The sequence below is a fragment of the Loxodonta africana genome, chromosome 6 (assembly GCF_030014295.1).
Source record: "Loxodonta africana isolate mLoxAfr1 chromosome 6, mLoxAfr1.hap2, whole genome shotgun sequence".
NCBI lineage: Eukaryota > Metazoa > Chordata > Mammalia > Proboscidea > Elephantidae > Loxodonta > Loxodonta africana.
The window spans coordinates 93376373-93393746 of record NC_087347.1 but is presented as its reverse complement, the minus strand read 5'-3'; the positions used below and the strand labels follow the sequence as shown (position 1 = coordinate 93393746).

The 17374-nt window shown below is 37.3% G+C and overlaps 1 protein-coding gene across 4 annotated transcripts in view; it reads left to right on the top strand.

The window, feature by feature from the left end:
- Positions 1 to 17374, top strand: part of GALNT13 (polypeptide N-acetylgalactosaminyltransferase 13) — a 537747-nt gene that overhangs the window by 327456 nt on the left and 192917 nt on the right. For all 4 annotated transcript variants that reach the window (XM_064287133.1, XM_064287134.1, XM_064287132.1 and 1 more), the window contains one exon: positions 11300 to 11480. In XM_064287133.1, the coding sequence (XP_064143203.1) occupies positions 11300 to 11480 (181 nt within the window). The remainder of the gene's footprint in view (positions 1 to 11299; positions 11481 to 17374) is intronic.

Genomic DNA, 17374 nt, shown 5'->3' with positions numbered 1-17374 from the left:
TTACCTATGCCAACTTCTCAAGGCTTATAGGATCTCAACAGAAGGCTCTTTTAGACTTTGTTTTTTAATTGTAAGAATTAAAGCATTTGTCATCAGTCCCCTTATACACATATAAGCAAAGTGGGGAGTGGAAGTGCTGACAAGGATTATTTGGAACAAACAATGAATGTAGAATGAAATATTTTGAAAATTGATTCGGCAAAATAGTGCTTTCGTTATCTCTTTGCCAGAACTAAGAAAGTAACAGTTTTGTTCCTAATTCCATTTGATATGGGTAGACACACATTTGGTGTGGATCATATAACATTCTCAGTATAATTTTTTCAGATTTTTCTGTATCAGTGTTAATGGATCAATCAATAAATAATATGCACCGAGCACCAAAACCAAAACCAAACCCATTGCTGTCAAGTTGATTCTGACTCATAGCACCCCTATAGACAGAGAACTGCCCCATAGGGTTTCCAAGGAGTGGCTGATAGATTCAGATTGCTGACCTTTTGGTTAGCAGCCAAGCCCTTAACCACCAGAGCTCCTACTGAACACCGGTATGAGTTAAACATTTTTTTTTTTAATTTTTTTGTAAACACTTATTGAATGGTATATTTAAATCTGATTTTCTTTTACTATACATAAATTACACTTTAATTTTAAAAAGTGAAACGTGATGCTTCTTCTCAAGAGATAATATGATTAAGGAGATAAGGCTAATGCATCTAAATAGCTTATATATATTTATATTTATAACCTTACATAAAATATATACATAAAAAATTAATTATAATATCTGCGTATATGGAGCCCTGTGGTGTAGTTGTTAAATCACTTGGCTGCTAATCAAAAGGTTGGAGGTTCAAATCTACCAGCTACTCAGTGGGAGAAAGATGTGGCTGTCACTTTCATAAATATTTACAGCTTTGGAAACTGTATAGAGAGTTCTACTAGAGGGTTGCTGTGAGTTGGAATTGACGGCAGTGGGTTTTGGTTTTGTTTTAATATGTAAAAAAAATACAAATAATTATATATTTATGTAGCAAGATATCACAGAATAGCATTGAGATCTAAATGGAGTGGTACAGAGGTAGATAGTAAGTGCTATAAGAAGTCAGTGAAAATGGGGGTCAATGAAAACTGGCATAGTCAAAAAAAATAAGAAGAAAGATAGTAAGTACCTTTACTTACATTGGTCCACCTTAATCCTCAAAACACTATGAGGTATATTCTTCTAATCTCAGGTTATGACCTGGAAACTGAAGCATAGTAAGATGAAGTTAACTGAGGTCACCCAGCTAGTAAGTGGCAGAGCTGAGATGTGATCTTAGGAGCTAGGGCTCACACTCATGATCCTTTGGCTATATGGTCTCCATGGAATATTGTTGTTGTTAGGACATATTAAAAAATGACCTTGTCCCAAAGACAGCATGCATATGAGGAAGGGGAGGGGTAAAGATTGGTATAAAAGCAGCTGCATGAATTTGGAACAACAGCTGTAAAATTAGAAACAACAGTAGTGCCAGGACTGAGATTGCAAAATTGAAGCTCACGAAGTTTATGAACCTTAATTAAAATGTCACTGATGTAGGTGCCAAAAAACATGAAAAGGATAATGTATGTTAGTTAATTGTCTCCTAGTTGGGGAAAGAAAATCAAATAGATAATCAAATGAGCAATGGGTATTTTACACTTTGGTTAACAACCTTCTCCATCATCAAAATACTCTCATAAAAATACCTGGGAATGAAGAAAAGTAACTAGCTTCTTTCCTCTGAGGATAAAAGGATAGTTTGTATTTTATAAATGCTAAACTTATTTGAGAAAGATATGCAAATATTAATTTTTTGGAAACCTAGAAAATAACAATCATATATGTTTGATGATACAAAATAATTTGGATATTACACGTTCCTGTGGAACAGACATCATGTTTTATTCAGTTTGTATTGCTTACCCAGACATTCTAAATAATTTCAGAGAACCAGATGTAATATTCTAATTGGAAACTAATTGACTGTTCTTTTAAACTCTTCACACCATACCTAAACCCCTAGACATCAATACTGTAATTCCAAAGACAGGTACATTTTTTCCAGATTTAAATAAAAATTTTTTAAAAAGAATCAGCTTATAATACATAGATGTTGATTTGCCTGCACTATAGCATAAAAATGTTAAATAATATACAAGGTCTCATTTTACTTTATCCCATATGAAATGCTAGGCATAGTACTTGATATACACAATTTTATTAGGGTCTTACCGAAAAAAACCAAACTTGTTGCTGTCGAGTTGATTCCGACTCATGTTGATCTCATGTGTTACAAAGTAGAATAGCTCCAAAGATTTTTCTTGACTATAATCTTTATAGGAAACCCTGGTGGTGTAGGGGTTAAGTGCTACGGCTGCTAACCAAAGGGTCAGCAATTTGAATCCGCCAGGCGTTCCTTGGGAACTCTATGGGGCAGTTCTACTCTGTCCTATAGGGTCGCTATGAGTCAGAATTGACTCGATGGCACTGGTTTTTTTTTTTTTTTTTTTGTAATCTTTATGGAAGCAGATCACTAGGCATTTTCCTCGTTGCCCCTGTGGGGTTCAAACCGCCAACCTTTATGGCAGTAGTTGGGTGCAAACTGTTTGCCCCATCAAGGGACCTTAGGAAGTAGTTATTATTGTTCCCATTTTCCCAAGGGGAAAGTTCAGGCATTGAAGACTTAATAATTTTCACAAGTATATGTAGATAGTAAGTGACAGAACCTATAGAAAAACTTTGTTCCCAAGCTCAAGTTCTTAATGACTGGATCATACTATTTCTTGTTTCCTTTTTCTCTTCTTCCTTTTGTCCCTCCTTACAAAACATTTATTGAGGCCACACTAAGGGAAACCAAAATAGAATACACAGGAAGCAAATCAACTGCATTTGTGGAAAGAGATGATGGAAAAACTCAATATCATCAGTCAGAACAAGACCAGGGACCAAATGCAGAACAGACCTTCAATTGCTTATATGCACGTTCAAGTTGAAAATGAAGAAAATTAGAACAAGTCCACGAGAGCCAAAGTAGGAACTTGAGTATATCCCAATTGAATTCACAGACCATCTCAAGAATAGATAATCCCAGAAGCTGGATTATATGAAGAAGAACGGGGCATCAGGATTGGAGGAAGACTCATTAACAACCTGCATTATGCAGATGACACAAGCTTGCTCGCTGAAAGCAAAGAGGACTTGAAGCACTTACTAATGAAGATCAAAGGTCACAGCCTTCAGTATGGATTGTACCTCAACATAAAGAAAAGAAAAATCTTCACAACTGGACCAATGAGCAACATCATGATAAGCGGAGAAAAGATTGAAGTTGTCAAGGATTTCATTTTACTCGGATCCACAATCAACAGCCATGGAAGCAGCAGTCAAGAAATCAAAAGATGCATTGCATTGGGTAAATCTGCTGCAAAAGACCTCTTTAAAGTGTTGAAAAGCAAAGTTGTCACCTTGAAGACTAAGGTGTGCCTGACCCAAGCCATGGTATTTTCAATCACATCATATGCACGTGAAAGCTGGACAGTGAATAAGGAAGACCAAAGAACTGACGCCTTTGAATTGTGGTGTTGACGAAGAATATGGAATATACCATGGAGTGCCAAAAGAACGAACAAATCTGTCAGAATGCTCCTTAGAAGCAAGGATGGTGAGACTGTGTCTTACATACTTTGGACATGTTGTCAGGAGGGATCAGTCCCTGGAGAAGGATATCATGCTTGGCAAAGTACAGGGTCAGTGGAAAAGAAGAAGGCCCTCAAGAAGGTGGATTGACACAATGGCTGCAACAGTGAGCTCAAGCATAACAACGATTGTAAGGATGGCCCAGGACCGGGCAGTGTTTCGTTCTGTTTTACATAGGGTTGCTATGAGTCGGAACCAACTCGATGTCACCTAACGACAACATCAAGAATAGATTTGATGTGTTGAGCACTAATGACCAAAGACCAGACAAGTTGTGGAATGACATTAAGGACATCATAAATGAAGAAAGCAAGAACTCATTAAAAAGACAGGGAAGAAAGAAAAGACCAAAATGAATGTCAGAAGAGACTGAAACTTGCTCTTGAATGTCAAATAGCTAAAGCAAATGGGAGAAATGATGAAGTAAAAGTTGAAAAGAAGATATCGAAGGGCAGCTTGAGAAGACAAAGTAAAGTTTTAGGATGATATGTGCAAAGACCTGGAGATGGAAAACCAAAAGGGAAAAACATGCTCAGCATTTCTCAAGCCAAAACAACTGAAGAAAAAATTCGAGCCTTGAATTGCAATTTTGAAGGATTCTATAGGGAAAATACTAAATGATACAGGAAGTATCAAAGAAGATGGAAGGAATACACAGTCACTATACCAAAAAGAACTGTTCGACATTCAACCATTTCAGGAGGTACCATATGAACAGGAACTGTTGGTACTGGAGGAAGAAGTACAAGCTGCACTGAAGGCATTGGAGAAAAACAAGGCTCCAGAAATTGATAGAATATCAATTGAGATGTTTCAACAAAAGGGTGCAGCACTGGAAGTGCTCACTCATCTATGCCAAGGAATTTGGAAGACAGCTTCCTGGCCAACTGACTGGAAGACATCCATATTTATGCCTATTCCAGAGAAAGGTAATCCAACCAAATGTGGAAGCTATTGAACAATGTGATTAATATCACATGCAAGTAAAATTTTGCTAAAGATCATTCAAAATCAGCTGCAGCAGTACATGGACAGGGAAGTGCCAGAAATTCAAGCCAGATTCAGAAGAGGATGAGGAACCAGAGATATCATTTCTGATGTCAGGTGGATCTGGCTGAAAGGGGAGAACACCATAAAGACGTTTACCTGTGTTTTATTGACTATGCAAAGGCATTCAACTGTGTGAATCTTAACAAATTATGGATAACATTGCAAAGAATGGGAATTCCAGAACACTTAATTATGCTCATGAGAAACCTGTACTTAGATCAAGAGGCAGTCGTTAGAAAACAACAAGGAGATACTGTGTGGTTTAAGATCAGGAAAAGTGTGCATCAGGGTTTTATCCTTTTTCCATACTTATTTAATCTGTATGCTGAGCAAATAATCTAAAAAGATGGACTATATGAAGAAGAACGGGGCATCAGAATTGGAGGACTTATTGCCAACTTGCGTTATACAGATGACACAACATTACTTGCTAAAAGTGAAGAGGACTTGAAGCACTTACTCATAAAGATCAAAGACCACAGCCTTCAGTATGGATTACACCTCAACATAAAGAAAACAAAAATCCTCACAACTGGACCAATAAAGCAACATCTTGATAAACAGAGGAAAGATTAATTTTGTCAAGGATTTCATTTTACTTGGATCCACAATTAACAGCCATGGAAGCAGCAGTCAAGAAATCAAATGATGCATTGCTTTGGGCAAATCTGCTGCAAAAGGACTCTTTAAAGTGCTGAAAAGCAAAGATGTCACCTTGAAGACTAAGATATGGTTGACCCAAACCTTGATGTTTTCTATCACCTTATATGCTGGATGTTGAATAAGGAAGACCGAAGAAGAATTGATGCCTTTGAATTGTGGTGTTGGCAAAGAATACTGAATATACTGTGGAATGCCAAAAGAACAAACAAATCTCTCTTGGAAGATGTACTACCAGAATGCTCCTTAGAAGCAAAGCACATACTTTGGACATATTATAAAGATAGATCAAATCCTGGAGAAGGATATCACGCTTGTTGAAGTACAGGGTCATCAAAAAAGAGGCAGACCCTCAACAAGATGGACTGACACGGTGTCTGCAACAATGGGCTCAAGTATAATAATTGCGATGATGGTGCAGGACCAGGCAGTGCTTTGTTCTGTTGTTCATGGGGTCGCTATGGCTCGGAACCGGCTCAACAGCACCTACTTACAACAACAGTAAAGGAAATTACCACGTTAGCCATTGGTGATTCCTGTCAATTTGAATTCTTCTCACTTTAACATTTATCTGTATATTTTTGGGGGGACTATTTATGTTTTAATTCCTTTATGTTAGTTACCATGTTAGTCTACTAAGTACAGGATATCTATCTGATCAATATTTGATCAATGAAATGTTTTACTTTTATATTGACTAACTCTATTATCCTGATCAGATATCTTCCTAATTAATGTGTAAAGTTATGCATTCCTACGTTAATCTCTTCCTTTTAAATGCAAATTTTTCAGGAGAGTTTTTACTAGGAGATGCAATGTGAGTATTTATCCATATATCCTATAAACTCAGATGGCCGAGGGGTAGAGGACTCACTTTATTGCAGGAAGCAGTAGCCTATGACACTTAAGCAAAATGTGGGCCGATATTCAATGACTGATGGAACATTTACCACCGCATCCATGCATCTCTTCTAAATACTTTTAAGAACTATCTACATCTGTGAGAGTCAAGGTCAGGGGCAGGTTTTCCTTGTGTCTTCTAAATCAAAAACCATTACTGCATTATACCTGTAGGCGTACATACAAAATCTCACCACAGATAGGAGGATGACTTAAAATCAGCACTTTCATATATCCTGCTATGAGAGAAAGAAGTGAGACCATTGGAGCCCTACTTTTTTTTTTTTTTTTAATTTTTATTGAGCTTTAAGCGAAAGTTTACAAATCAAGTCAGCTTCTCATATAAAAATTTACATACACCTTGCTATATACTCCTAGTTGCTCTCCCCTTAATGAGACAGCACACTCCTTCTTTCCACTCTCTATTTTTGTGTCCACTTGGCCAGCTTCTGACGCCCCCTTGGAGCCCTAATTTTAAAAAGATTTTCAAACCAGATCTTGTTTTGTGTCCTGTATGCATGTTTAGAGCATGGACCCCATAAGCCCACAAGCCATGGTGGGGTCAAGAAATAGCAGAGTGAAAGTGTCTGGGCAGCTTACTTGAACAACCACAATGCTGGGCCTTATTTGCAAAAAGGTATACACTCGCACATGTGGATAACCTTGAAGACAGCTGTCAATCTTTGTTTTATATGCATCAGAGCTTATTACATAAGTCTGAATTCAGTGGGGTGCAAACTTAAAACGTTTTTTCTTTTTTCTCTAATCATTGTTTTCATGCTCTGGAGAATATTCTTTTTCAATTTTAATATCATTTATAACAGATTCTATTGCCTTCTGTTCACAGCTATTGAAAAGTCTAGTAATATTCAGTTTAAAGCTTTATCACATAAGCAATATGTAGCTCATCTTCCCCTGTCTCCCCAGAATGGGACTAGCTGCTGACAGAGGAGCTTGGAAAGGGGAAGGGCAAGATTTTCTGAGTTGCCACAACTCCAGTTTGTAGGGCAAATAGGAGGGATAGAAAAGTGGCTAATCTTATCTGATAACACATTTTATAATAGCTGCTTATTGTTGGCCCAGTCTGGTTATACCTGCTACTGGTTGCCTCCATCTGTGATAGTTTCCGGTAGATGGTTTCATCTTTTTTTTTTTTTAAACTATGTCCAGCTTTCACTCTGTATCCTCTCTGTCCCTGAGGGCTTCTTAGTCTGTCTTCCACCCTGTAAATTTCCTGACTGCCTTTCTCAATGGTTCATCACCTTATCGATCTTCCATATTGGTAGTCCCACAACTTATTATTTCTCATTTACACTCCATGCTCTATAGAGCTCAGGTAGCACACATGCCCTATCTGATTGCCTCCAAAGACCACTCTCTCCCAGGGGCATTGCATCAGTGGTCTTATCAATCCTCCTGGAGCAGGCTGTTCCATAACTTCAGATCTCTCCTTCGGAATTCTTTAAGTGACAAATGGACCCCATTTTACTAGGGTCATGTTTTTCCTCACATTTGAGGTTTTCCGAAGAACTGTCACCATATTCTGTTCTGTTCTGATAGCAGCATCAGGGCAGCTCACTGATTTTGTACCTCAGCAAGTATCCAGCAGGGAGTGAAATGCTAGTCTCTCTTTTATTTACTTAACCCTCTTATTTGACTTAGGTGGGTAAAGAGGAGGGAAAAACCTCCTTACCACTAACATTGCATTCATCACAATAAGGAGAAGGCCTTAAATTTCTTTTTTTTTTTCTCCCTTTCCTTACAGTTTGGTAGAAGATGGAGGATTAGGGTACTGATTAGGTTTATACAACCCAGTGGAGTAGGACCTCTTAAGTGATCGTTAGGTTATCTGGCCTCCAATTTTTTGCAACAGTCTTTATAATGTGAATAACTTGGCCTGTGATTGTCATTCAGCTTTGTGTTCTAGTTATCAATTTTGGGACAATAGGAAAAGTCTTATTCAACATCCTGGCCCATAATTTTGCCCCAAACCAAAGATCAGAACTTGGGACTTTATTTTTTCCTAATGCATGGATGGAAACTTGTGGTGTTAAGAAAAAATTCACTGTCCAGGATAATCGCAGTTTCAAGGAGATTGACATTACTCTATGAGCCCTGGTTGTGCAGTGGCTAAAGCCATAGGCTGCTAATGGAAAGTTTGGAGGTTCGAACCCACCACAATCTCTCCATGGGAAAAAGATGTGGCAGTCTGCTTCTATAAAGATATCAACCTTGGAAATCCTATGGAGCAGTTATGCGAAAACCAAAACCCATTGCTGTCGAGTTGATTCTGACTCATAGCGACCCTATAGGACAGAGTAGAACAGCCCCACAGGGCTTCCAAGGAGTGCCTGGTGGATTCAAACTGCCAACATCTTGGTTAGCAGCCATAGCTCTTAACCACTACGCCACCAGGGTTTGGGGCAGTTATACTCTGTCCTATAGGGTGCTATGGTTCAGAATTGATTCAATGGCAATGGGTTAGTATCACTCTGTGTTGATTTGCTTAACTGGCACCTAGACCTCAAGTTCCTAGAACTGTAACAATAACATGTCAAACATCATTTCTTTTGAATTTGGAGCACCTTGCTGACAGCCCTGGTCACAGTTCTAATGACTGAGTATTAAAGCATGTTTTTAAGAAAGAGAGAGAGAGATCAATGAAGGGTTGGCTACATGGTTATCTTTGATATAATAGCACATTCAAAATTAAGATTGTATCATTTAGCAACTTTGTTTGCTGTCAGCTGTCAACCATTTCTAGTTTTTATTGTGTTGTGACCTGTAGAGATATCCCTTACTTCTCAGGATGGGGGAAGAGCAGTCATACATTGTTTTACTAGCCTACTGATATTAAAAATATTCCCTATTACAAAAATGCAATGTAAAATCCCCCAAAATACATCATAACTTCTGCAAATCTCTTTATTCTGGCTGGGATGACTTTTTTTTTTTTTTCCTTCTTAAACATGTAGATAATTTTGAATTGTCCATCCCTCCATTCAACAAACATGTAGTGACACCTACGGCACTGGGTTTTTTTTTTTTATTATGTGCCAAGCACTGGGCTTGGCTCTGGGGTACAACAACCAACAGACATAGCAGTTGTCTTTTTTACAGCCTATATCCTAGTTGAGGAAAGAAAATCCATGGGTTAAAAGAAAATTAGTTACAGATTATGATAAGCTATGAAAGAAATAAACAGGCTGCTATTGGTGAAAATAACAGAGATGGGGGCTACTTTAGATAAAACAATTAGGAAAGACCTTTTTGATGAGGTAAAGTTTTAGCTGAGATGAGAAGCACAAGAAAGAGGCAGCCAGATGAAGACCTGACAAAATCGTTTTCCAGGTATGGGGGAAGCATGTGTTGAGGCTTAGGTGTGTGAAAGAGGGTGTGATATATTATTCTAGGAATTAGCACAGGGCCAATATCACCAGTGTTTATTGACAGAGGGAGAAATCATCTGGGGTCTTAGAAGCCCTGTAGAGGATTTTTTTTTCCACGTCCAAAGAGAAACCATTGACAGAATTAAGCAGGGAAGTAAAATGAAATGATTAAAATCTTGAAAAACTGCTCTAATTTCTCAGTACAAAATAAGTTGTAGGAGAGCATCCATGGAGGCAGCAGGAAGACTGTCAATTGCAATTGGCAGATAAGAAATGTTGACAACTAGGACAAAGACAGTGACAGTGGAGACAGAGAGAGATGATTATACTGAGAATTATTTTACGGTTAGCACCACCAGGACTTGTTAATAGATTGAATATGGGTAATGAAGGAAAGGGAGAAATCAATGATGACATTTAATTTTTTTTCTTTTGGCTTGACCACTTGGGTGGATGGTAGTATCATTTACTGATGATAAAGAAGATGGGAGGAAAATAACACCTCGATGACAAAGTAGGGAAAAATCAACAATTCCATTTTAGACATGTTTACTTTGATGTCTGTGAGACATGGAAGAAGGGGTGTCAAGCAGATATTTGGATACACAAGTCTGGATTCCAGATTACATGTCTGAGCTAAGATGTAAATGTTGAGGTTGTCAGGATTTAGATATTATATAATGCAAAGCATGGTTTGTATCTTCAAAGGGCTAATACTTTTAAAGGAGAGATAGTAAACAATTGCTTATAATATAGTTTTTCAGTAAAAGTGTGCTTAAAGTACAAAAGACACAATACTAAATCTTGCCACAGAGCTTCCCACAGGAAATAATCTTGAAGATGGGTTTTGAAAGAAGAATAGAAATTGAGCAGATGTCAAGAAGTTCTAGCATGTTTTAGTAAAAGATAGTGATATATCCAAAGGCCTAAGATGCAAAAGGAAACCCTGGTGGCAAAGTGGTCAAGTGCTATGGCTGCTAACCAAAAGGTCAGCAATTCGAATCCACCAGGTGCTTCTTGGGAACTATGGGGCAGTTCTACTGGGTCACTATGAATCAGAATTGACTCCACAGTAACATTTTGTTTGTTTTTCTTTTTTTTTTTTTTTACAGAAGATGCAAAGAGTATGGACAGCTTGAAATGAATGGTCATTTAAAATTCCAGATGGGTGGAATATAATAGATTGATTTTTCTCCAAATCAAATATATTTGTTGACCATGGCAACAAATAGAGATAAATCCATTGATTCACAGCACATTTTGGATACCAAGAGTCATTAAACAATGATTGCATTAATTACTAGAAACTGGAAAGTTGATAGTCTAATGAAGGCAAATGAAAATATTACATCTTATATCCATAATCCCAATGCTATAAATATTTAAATTTATCGAGTTGTTCCAAATTAGTACCCTTTGCCAAATGTAAGTGGGCTAGTTCCAAGCTTTAAGTCCATCCTATTTTTGCACGAAATATGTAAGATCTGAAGATGTGGCTTTAGTGAGCCTCAGTGGCTTCTCATAAACTATTTTTACAATTTACAATGATTGACATCCAACGATTATTTCATTTTCTCAGATTTGGCAGTGTGGAGGATCCTTGGAGATTGTGACCTGCTCACACGTTGGTCACGTTTTTCGGAAGGCAACTCCATACACTTTCCCTGGTGGCACTGGCCATGTTATCAACAAAAACAACAGGAGACTGGCAGAAGTATGGATGGATGAATTTAAAGATTTCTTCTATATTATATCCCCAGGTAAGAAATTCTGACATAATTTTTTCCCTCCTCCTGAATATATGTTTCATTATTGCTGTTACTCTGTTATTGTTTAAATAAAACGTCACTTATTACCATAATATTATAGAAAAGCATGTTTGAGAAAGTTATATTAAGAGATCGATTTTTACATAAAATGAGAAAGATTGTGTTTATCACAAATGCCTAAATATTCTTCTTTTCTTTGTTTTGTGCTCGCCATAGTATTATGCTAGAAAAATGGAGCAAGCCATGCAGAGATCCAAATTAAATTAATGTTTATCACTCTGTTTAAGAAATATTTAACAGTGACATTCTCTACAGTCTTATTTCCTTAAATACCCAAAGTAGGAAATGATTAAAAGAGTTCATATAGGTTGGAAATTATGCCAGTATTAAAATTTATGTTTTGAACAGTATTTAATGACATAATAAATTGCTCATTAATAAATTTGAGTGACAGCATGATAGACTTGTTACCATTGAGTCCATTCCAACTCAGCAACCCTATAGGACAGAATAGGACTGTCCTATAGGGTTTCCAAGGCTGTAATCTTTTGAGAGCAGACTGCTCCATCTTTCTCCCATGGAGTGACTGGTTGGTTTAAACAACGAACCACTGTGCCACCAGGACTCCTTGAAAGCAGAATACAGGGTTATAAAATGCTATCCTACTTTAGTTATAGAGAAGGATAGATGCAGAAATACAATATATGCTATCTCTGGCTGGTAAAGTTATGTATGAGTAATTTCATTCTTTTCCTTATTTTCTCAATAAATATACATTACTTATTTAAAAAAATTCTAAATCATTAGCAAAGAAAAAAATAAAACCCATTAGGCGTTATAAGAAAATTTCATTACTGGGTGGTGGGATTATAAGTGATTTCCTTCTTTATAATTTTCCAAATTTTCTCCAATATCTACATTACATTTTTTAAAATTCTGAGGCATTATAAAAAGAAAATGAAACATTTTGAGGCGATAAAGATAAGAGGAGGACACAGGATTGCCTTCAAGATCTCAAAACCTAGGCAGAGTAACCAAAGAATAAATTAATTTAATACGAATTCAACTTTATTTGTTATATACTTAGAAATGTCCTATTTTTGATGTTATGTGTAGCCCTTATGGTCATGAATGTTATTATTATATAACCCATCAGAACAACAAAAACAAAAACATACCCACATTCTCTTTTCTGTAGAATAATCTACATGGCTTTGAAAAACCAGTTTGGGTTCCAACAATCGACATGCTCTGGTTTCTGAATGTACAAGAGGCTATTAAAACTCTTCTTTTATTGAAGAGTTTGAACAAGGGAATGAGCACTATGAACTTTCTCATGAAGATCCAGCATTGCTATATAGAGAAGAAAAATAAGGGCAATGTATATGTAAATGTGTGAATAGGCGAAGGGCTATTCTACACATTTTCAAGCCTCTTTTATGTCAGGAAGCTATTGCCAGGAACACTGTTTCACGCATAGATGTATTTACAGTAGAAACCCAGTCCAGATGTTCACAGAGTTGAGTTCAGCAAGAGCATGTAAGATTTGAGCAAGGCAATGACATTTATATAACCTTTTCATTTTCTTTTGATGATACTTTTTGAATTCAAATCAAATACTTGTAGAAATACAGAAACTCACATATGAATAAAGGAGTAATGGAAGTAAGAAGCATGTTATATGTGATTGCATGCAACTTACTTTCAGAAATAAGTAATTGAGAATGATTGTAACCATATGCATTATATTCAGCCATAATGAATACTATTTTTAAAAAGTGATGTGATAGCCTTTTGTGTAATTTTCCTTTGAGTGAAAAAGACAGATAAATGGTAGAACCATTTCTCAAACTGTAATGAAATGACAAGGTTTAGAGTTTAAAGGGTGAAAAAGAAAGCCTGCTATCTGGAACTAATGACTTTATGTCACTCAGCAGGCATTATTTGTATATCCTGGGAAGTGTAGTTTTTATATTGCAATAAATATCATTTGGAAGGTTATTGTTCTTATAAAATGGTCTCATTTAAATCCAGAAAGGTACTTTGGAAAGCTGAAAAAGGACATTTGGGGAATATGCTGCAAATATCTAGGAACTTCCTAAGGGGCATTTATGCTTCTGTATGTCTCAGAGACAGCTAGCATTGCTAAGCATGGAATCTGCCTCCAAGATATAATGTGGGTAAAAGGAGAAAACCAAAACTATGAAACAAAAAAATTGCTTCTCAAAGAAAAAGGAAGAATGGAACTAAACCAAAAACTTTTTTAGAGCTGGATGCCTAAAAACAATTCTAGCCCTGGGCAGGCTTCCAGTCATTGAAAAACAGATGAAGTAGGCTGTATTAGGGAAGTCAGGAAACTGTCATTTATATGGTGTCAACATTTTGTGAGTGGAAAACTATTTTAGTCATTATTTAGCCTATAGATATTGATACATTCTGTAACTCAAAATCAAAGCATGGATTCCTTTGATGTCCTCTAGAATTGTTGATTTTATATTTTTCCTCTCCTTGGTAATGGAGAGAGAAGCTGTGTATGCACAGGAAGGGGGGACATATGTGCACACACACACACTTAGAATTATATCATTTACTATATAGTACATACGCACATTTATGAAAAACTTCATTTAATTCTCCAGAACATCCTTAACAATATGACTAACAAAATTGTTATCTTTCTTTCTAGAAGTACGTCTGTAGTTCTGCTAATTTATTAAACATGTTTTGTAAGGAAAGTTGCATTTGTTACACCAGGGCTTTTATTACTGACTCTTACTTTCCACTTAACACAGTTTTACAAATTTTAGTCTTTAAGTACTGAATCTTTATGAACAAATTCTGAGGTCTTTTCTTCCTTCCAATAAGGTCAATAAAATATTACCTGCCTGCTTTATTGGTTAACTTTAGGGATGTTTCAGCTCTGTCTTTCTTTTTGGGAAGTGTATTTCTTGCAGAGTTGATAGCATGGCCAACCCATCACTGTCACTTATCATATTGTTTTATCTCTATATCCAAAGTAATTCATAGACTTGTATTCCCATTGCCTAAAAACTTTCCTGTCACTTTGTAGTCCTTGGAAAAAATATTTATTGAATAATCAGAAGAATGGAAACCCAGATGGCATAGTGGTTAAGCTGCTAACCAAAAGGTCGGCAGTTTGAATCCACCGGGCGCTCATTGGAAACTCTATGGTGCGGTTCCACTCTGTCCTATAGGGTCGCTATGAGTCGGAATCGCCTCCACAGCAATGTTTTTTGTTTTGTTTTGTTTAATCAGAAGAATAAATAAAGAATAAAGGAGTGAGTAAATTTTTAGAGGACGCCACTGTTGTTTCTTCTTTTCTCCTGAGTTCCCCATGGATATTTGTTCTGCACCAGGAAATGTCTTCCCAAGAGTTGCTCCAGCCCCTGGCTAAGGACTCATGATAAAGGAGAGGCTGAGGATACTTTACATATATCAGGAATATCATTCTTCTGTGTTTGCCATCAGAAAAGGAGTTTCTATTGTCTTTCCTGTATGTTTAGGCTTTTATGATTCTGCCATTGTCAAAGCTCAGGCCGTAATATAACCTTACCCTCTAGGGCTAATACAAAATCTTACAGGCACTATTTAGCTAGACAATAACATTCTGTAAAGGAGCAGCATAATACAAGAACCCACAAACTTAAAATAAGTTTTTACATATGTTGATTTTTATTTTTCCCATGACCCTTATTAATTTAAAGCTAAAATAGGACTACAAAAAACTCTATATGCAAAGTACATTTATCTGGTTATTTTCTTTTATATTAACTTATATTAAGCTTCAAGTGAACGTTTACAAATCCAATCAGTCTGTCACATATAAGTTTACATACATCCCACTCCCTACTCCCACCTGCTCTTCCCCTATTGAGTCAGCTCTTTCAGTCTCTCCTTTCGTGACAATTTTGCCAGCTTCCCTCTCTCTCTATCCTCCCATCCCCCCTCCAGATAAGAGCTGCCAACACACTCTCAAGTGTCCATCTGATATAATTAGCTCACTCTTCATCAGCATCTCTCTCCCACCCACTGACCAGTCCCTTTCATGTCTGATGAGTTGTCTTCGGGATGGTTCCTGTACTGTGCCGACAGAAGGTCTGGGGAGCATGGCTGCCGGGATTCCTGCAGTCTCAGTCAGACCATTAAGTATGGTCTTTTTATGAGAATTTGGGGTCTGCGTCCCACTGATCTCTTGTTCCCTCAGGAGTTCTCTGTTGTGCTCCCTGTCAGGAGCATTAGTTGTGGCTGGGCACCAACTAGTTCTTCTGGTCTCAGGATGATGTAGGTCTCTGGTTCATGTGGCCCTTTCTGTCTCTTGGGCTCCTAGTTGTCGTGTGACCTTGGTGTTCTTCATTTTCCTTTGCTCCAGGTGGGTTGAGAGCAATTGATGCATCTTAGATGGCTGCTTGTTAGCATTTAAGACCCCAGACGCCACCTTTCAAAGTGGGATGCAGAATGTTTTCATAATAGAATTATTTTGCCAATTGACTTAGAAGTCCCCTCAAACCATGTTCCCCAGACCCCCGCCCCTGCTCCGCTGACCTTTGAAGCATTCATTTTATCCCGGAAACTTCTTTGCTTTTGGTCCAGTCCAATTGAGCTGACCTTCCATGTATTGAGTGTTGTCTTTCCCTTCACCCAAAGCAGTTCTTACCTACTGATTAATCAATAAAAAACCCTCTCCCTCCGTCCCTCCCTCCCCCCTTCGTAACCACAAAAGTATGTGTTCTTCTCAGTTTTTACTATTTCTCAAGATCTTATAATAGTGGTCTTATACAATATTTGTCCTTTTGCCTCTGACTAATTTCGCTCAGCATAATGCCTTCCAGGTTCCTCCATGTTATGAAATGTTTCACAGGTTCGTCATTGTTCTTTATCGATGCATAGTATTCCATTGTGTGAATATTCCACAATTTATTTACCCATTCATCCGTTGATGGACACCTTGGTTGCTTCCAGCTGTTTGCTATTGTAAACAGAGCTGCAATAAACATGGGTGTGCATATATCTGTTTGTGTGAAGGCTCTTGTATCTCTAGGGTATATTCCGAGGAGTGGGATTTCTGGGTTGTATGGTAGTTCTATTTCTAACTGTTTAAGATAATGCCAGATAGATTTCCAAAGTGGTTGTACCATTTTACATTGCCACCAGCAGTGTATAAGAGTTCCAATCTCTCCGCAGCCTCTCCAACATTTATTATTTTGTGTTTTTTGGATTAATGCCAGCCTTGTTGGTGTGAGATGGAATCTCATCGTAGTTTTAATTTGCATTTCTCTAAAGGCTAATGATCGAGAGCATTTTCTCAGGTATCTGTTGGCTGCCTGAATATCTTCTTTAGTGAAGTGTGTGTTCATATCCTTTGCACACTTCTTGATTGGGTTGTTTGTCTTTTTGTGGTTGAGTTTTGACAGAATCATGTAGATTTTGGAGATCAGGCGCTGGTCTGAGATGTCATAGCTGAAAATTCTTTCCCAGTCTGTAGGTGGTCTTTTTACTCTTTTGGTGAAGTCTTTAGATGAGCATAGGTGTTTGATTTTTAGGAGCTCCCAGTTATCGGGTTTCTCTTCATCATTTTTGGTAATGTTTTGTATTCTGTTTATGCCTTGTATTAGGCCTCCTAGGGTTGTCCCTATTTTTTCTTCCATGATCTTTATCGTTTTAGTCTTTATGTTTAGGTCTTTGATCCACTTGGAGTTAGTTTTTGTGCATGGTGTGAGGTATGGGTCCTGTTTCATTCTTTTGCAAATGGATATCCAGTTATGCCAGCACCATTTGTTAAAAAGACTATCATTTCCCCAATTAACTGACACTGGTCCTTTGTCAAATATGAGCTGCTCATGCGTGGATGGATTTATATCTGGGTT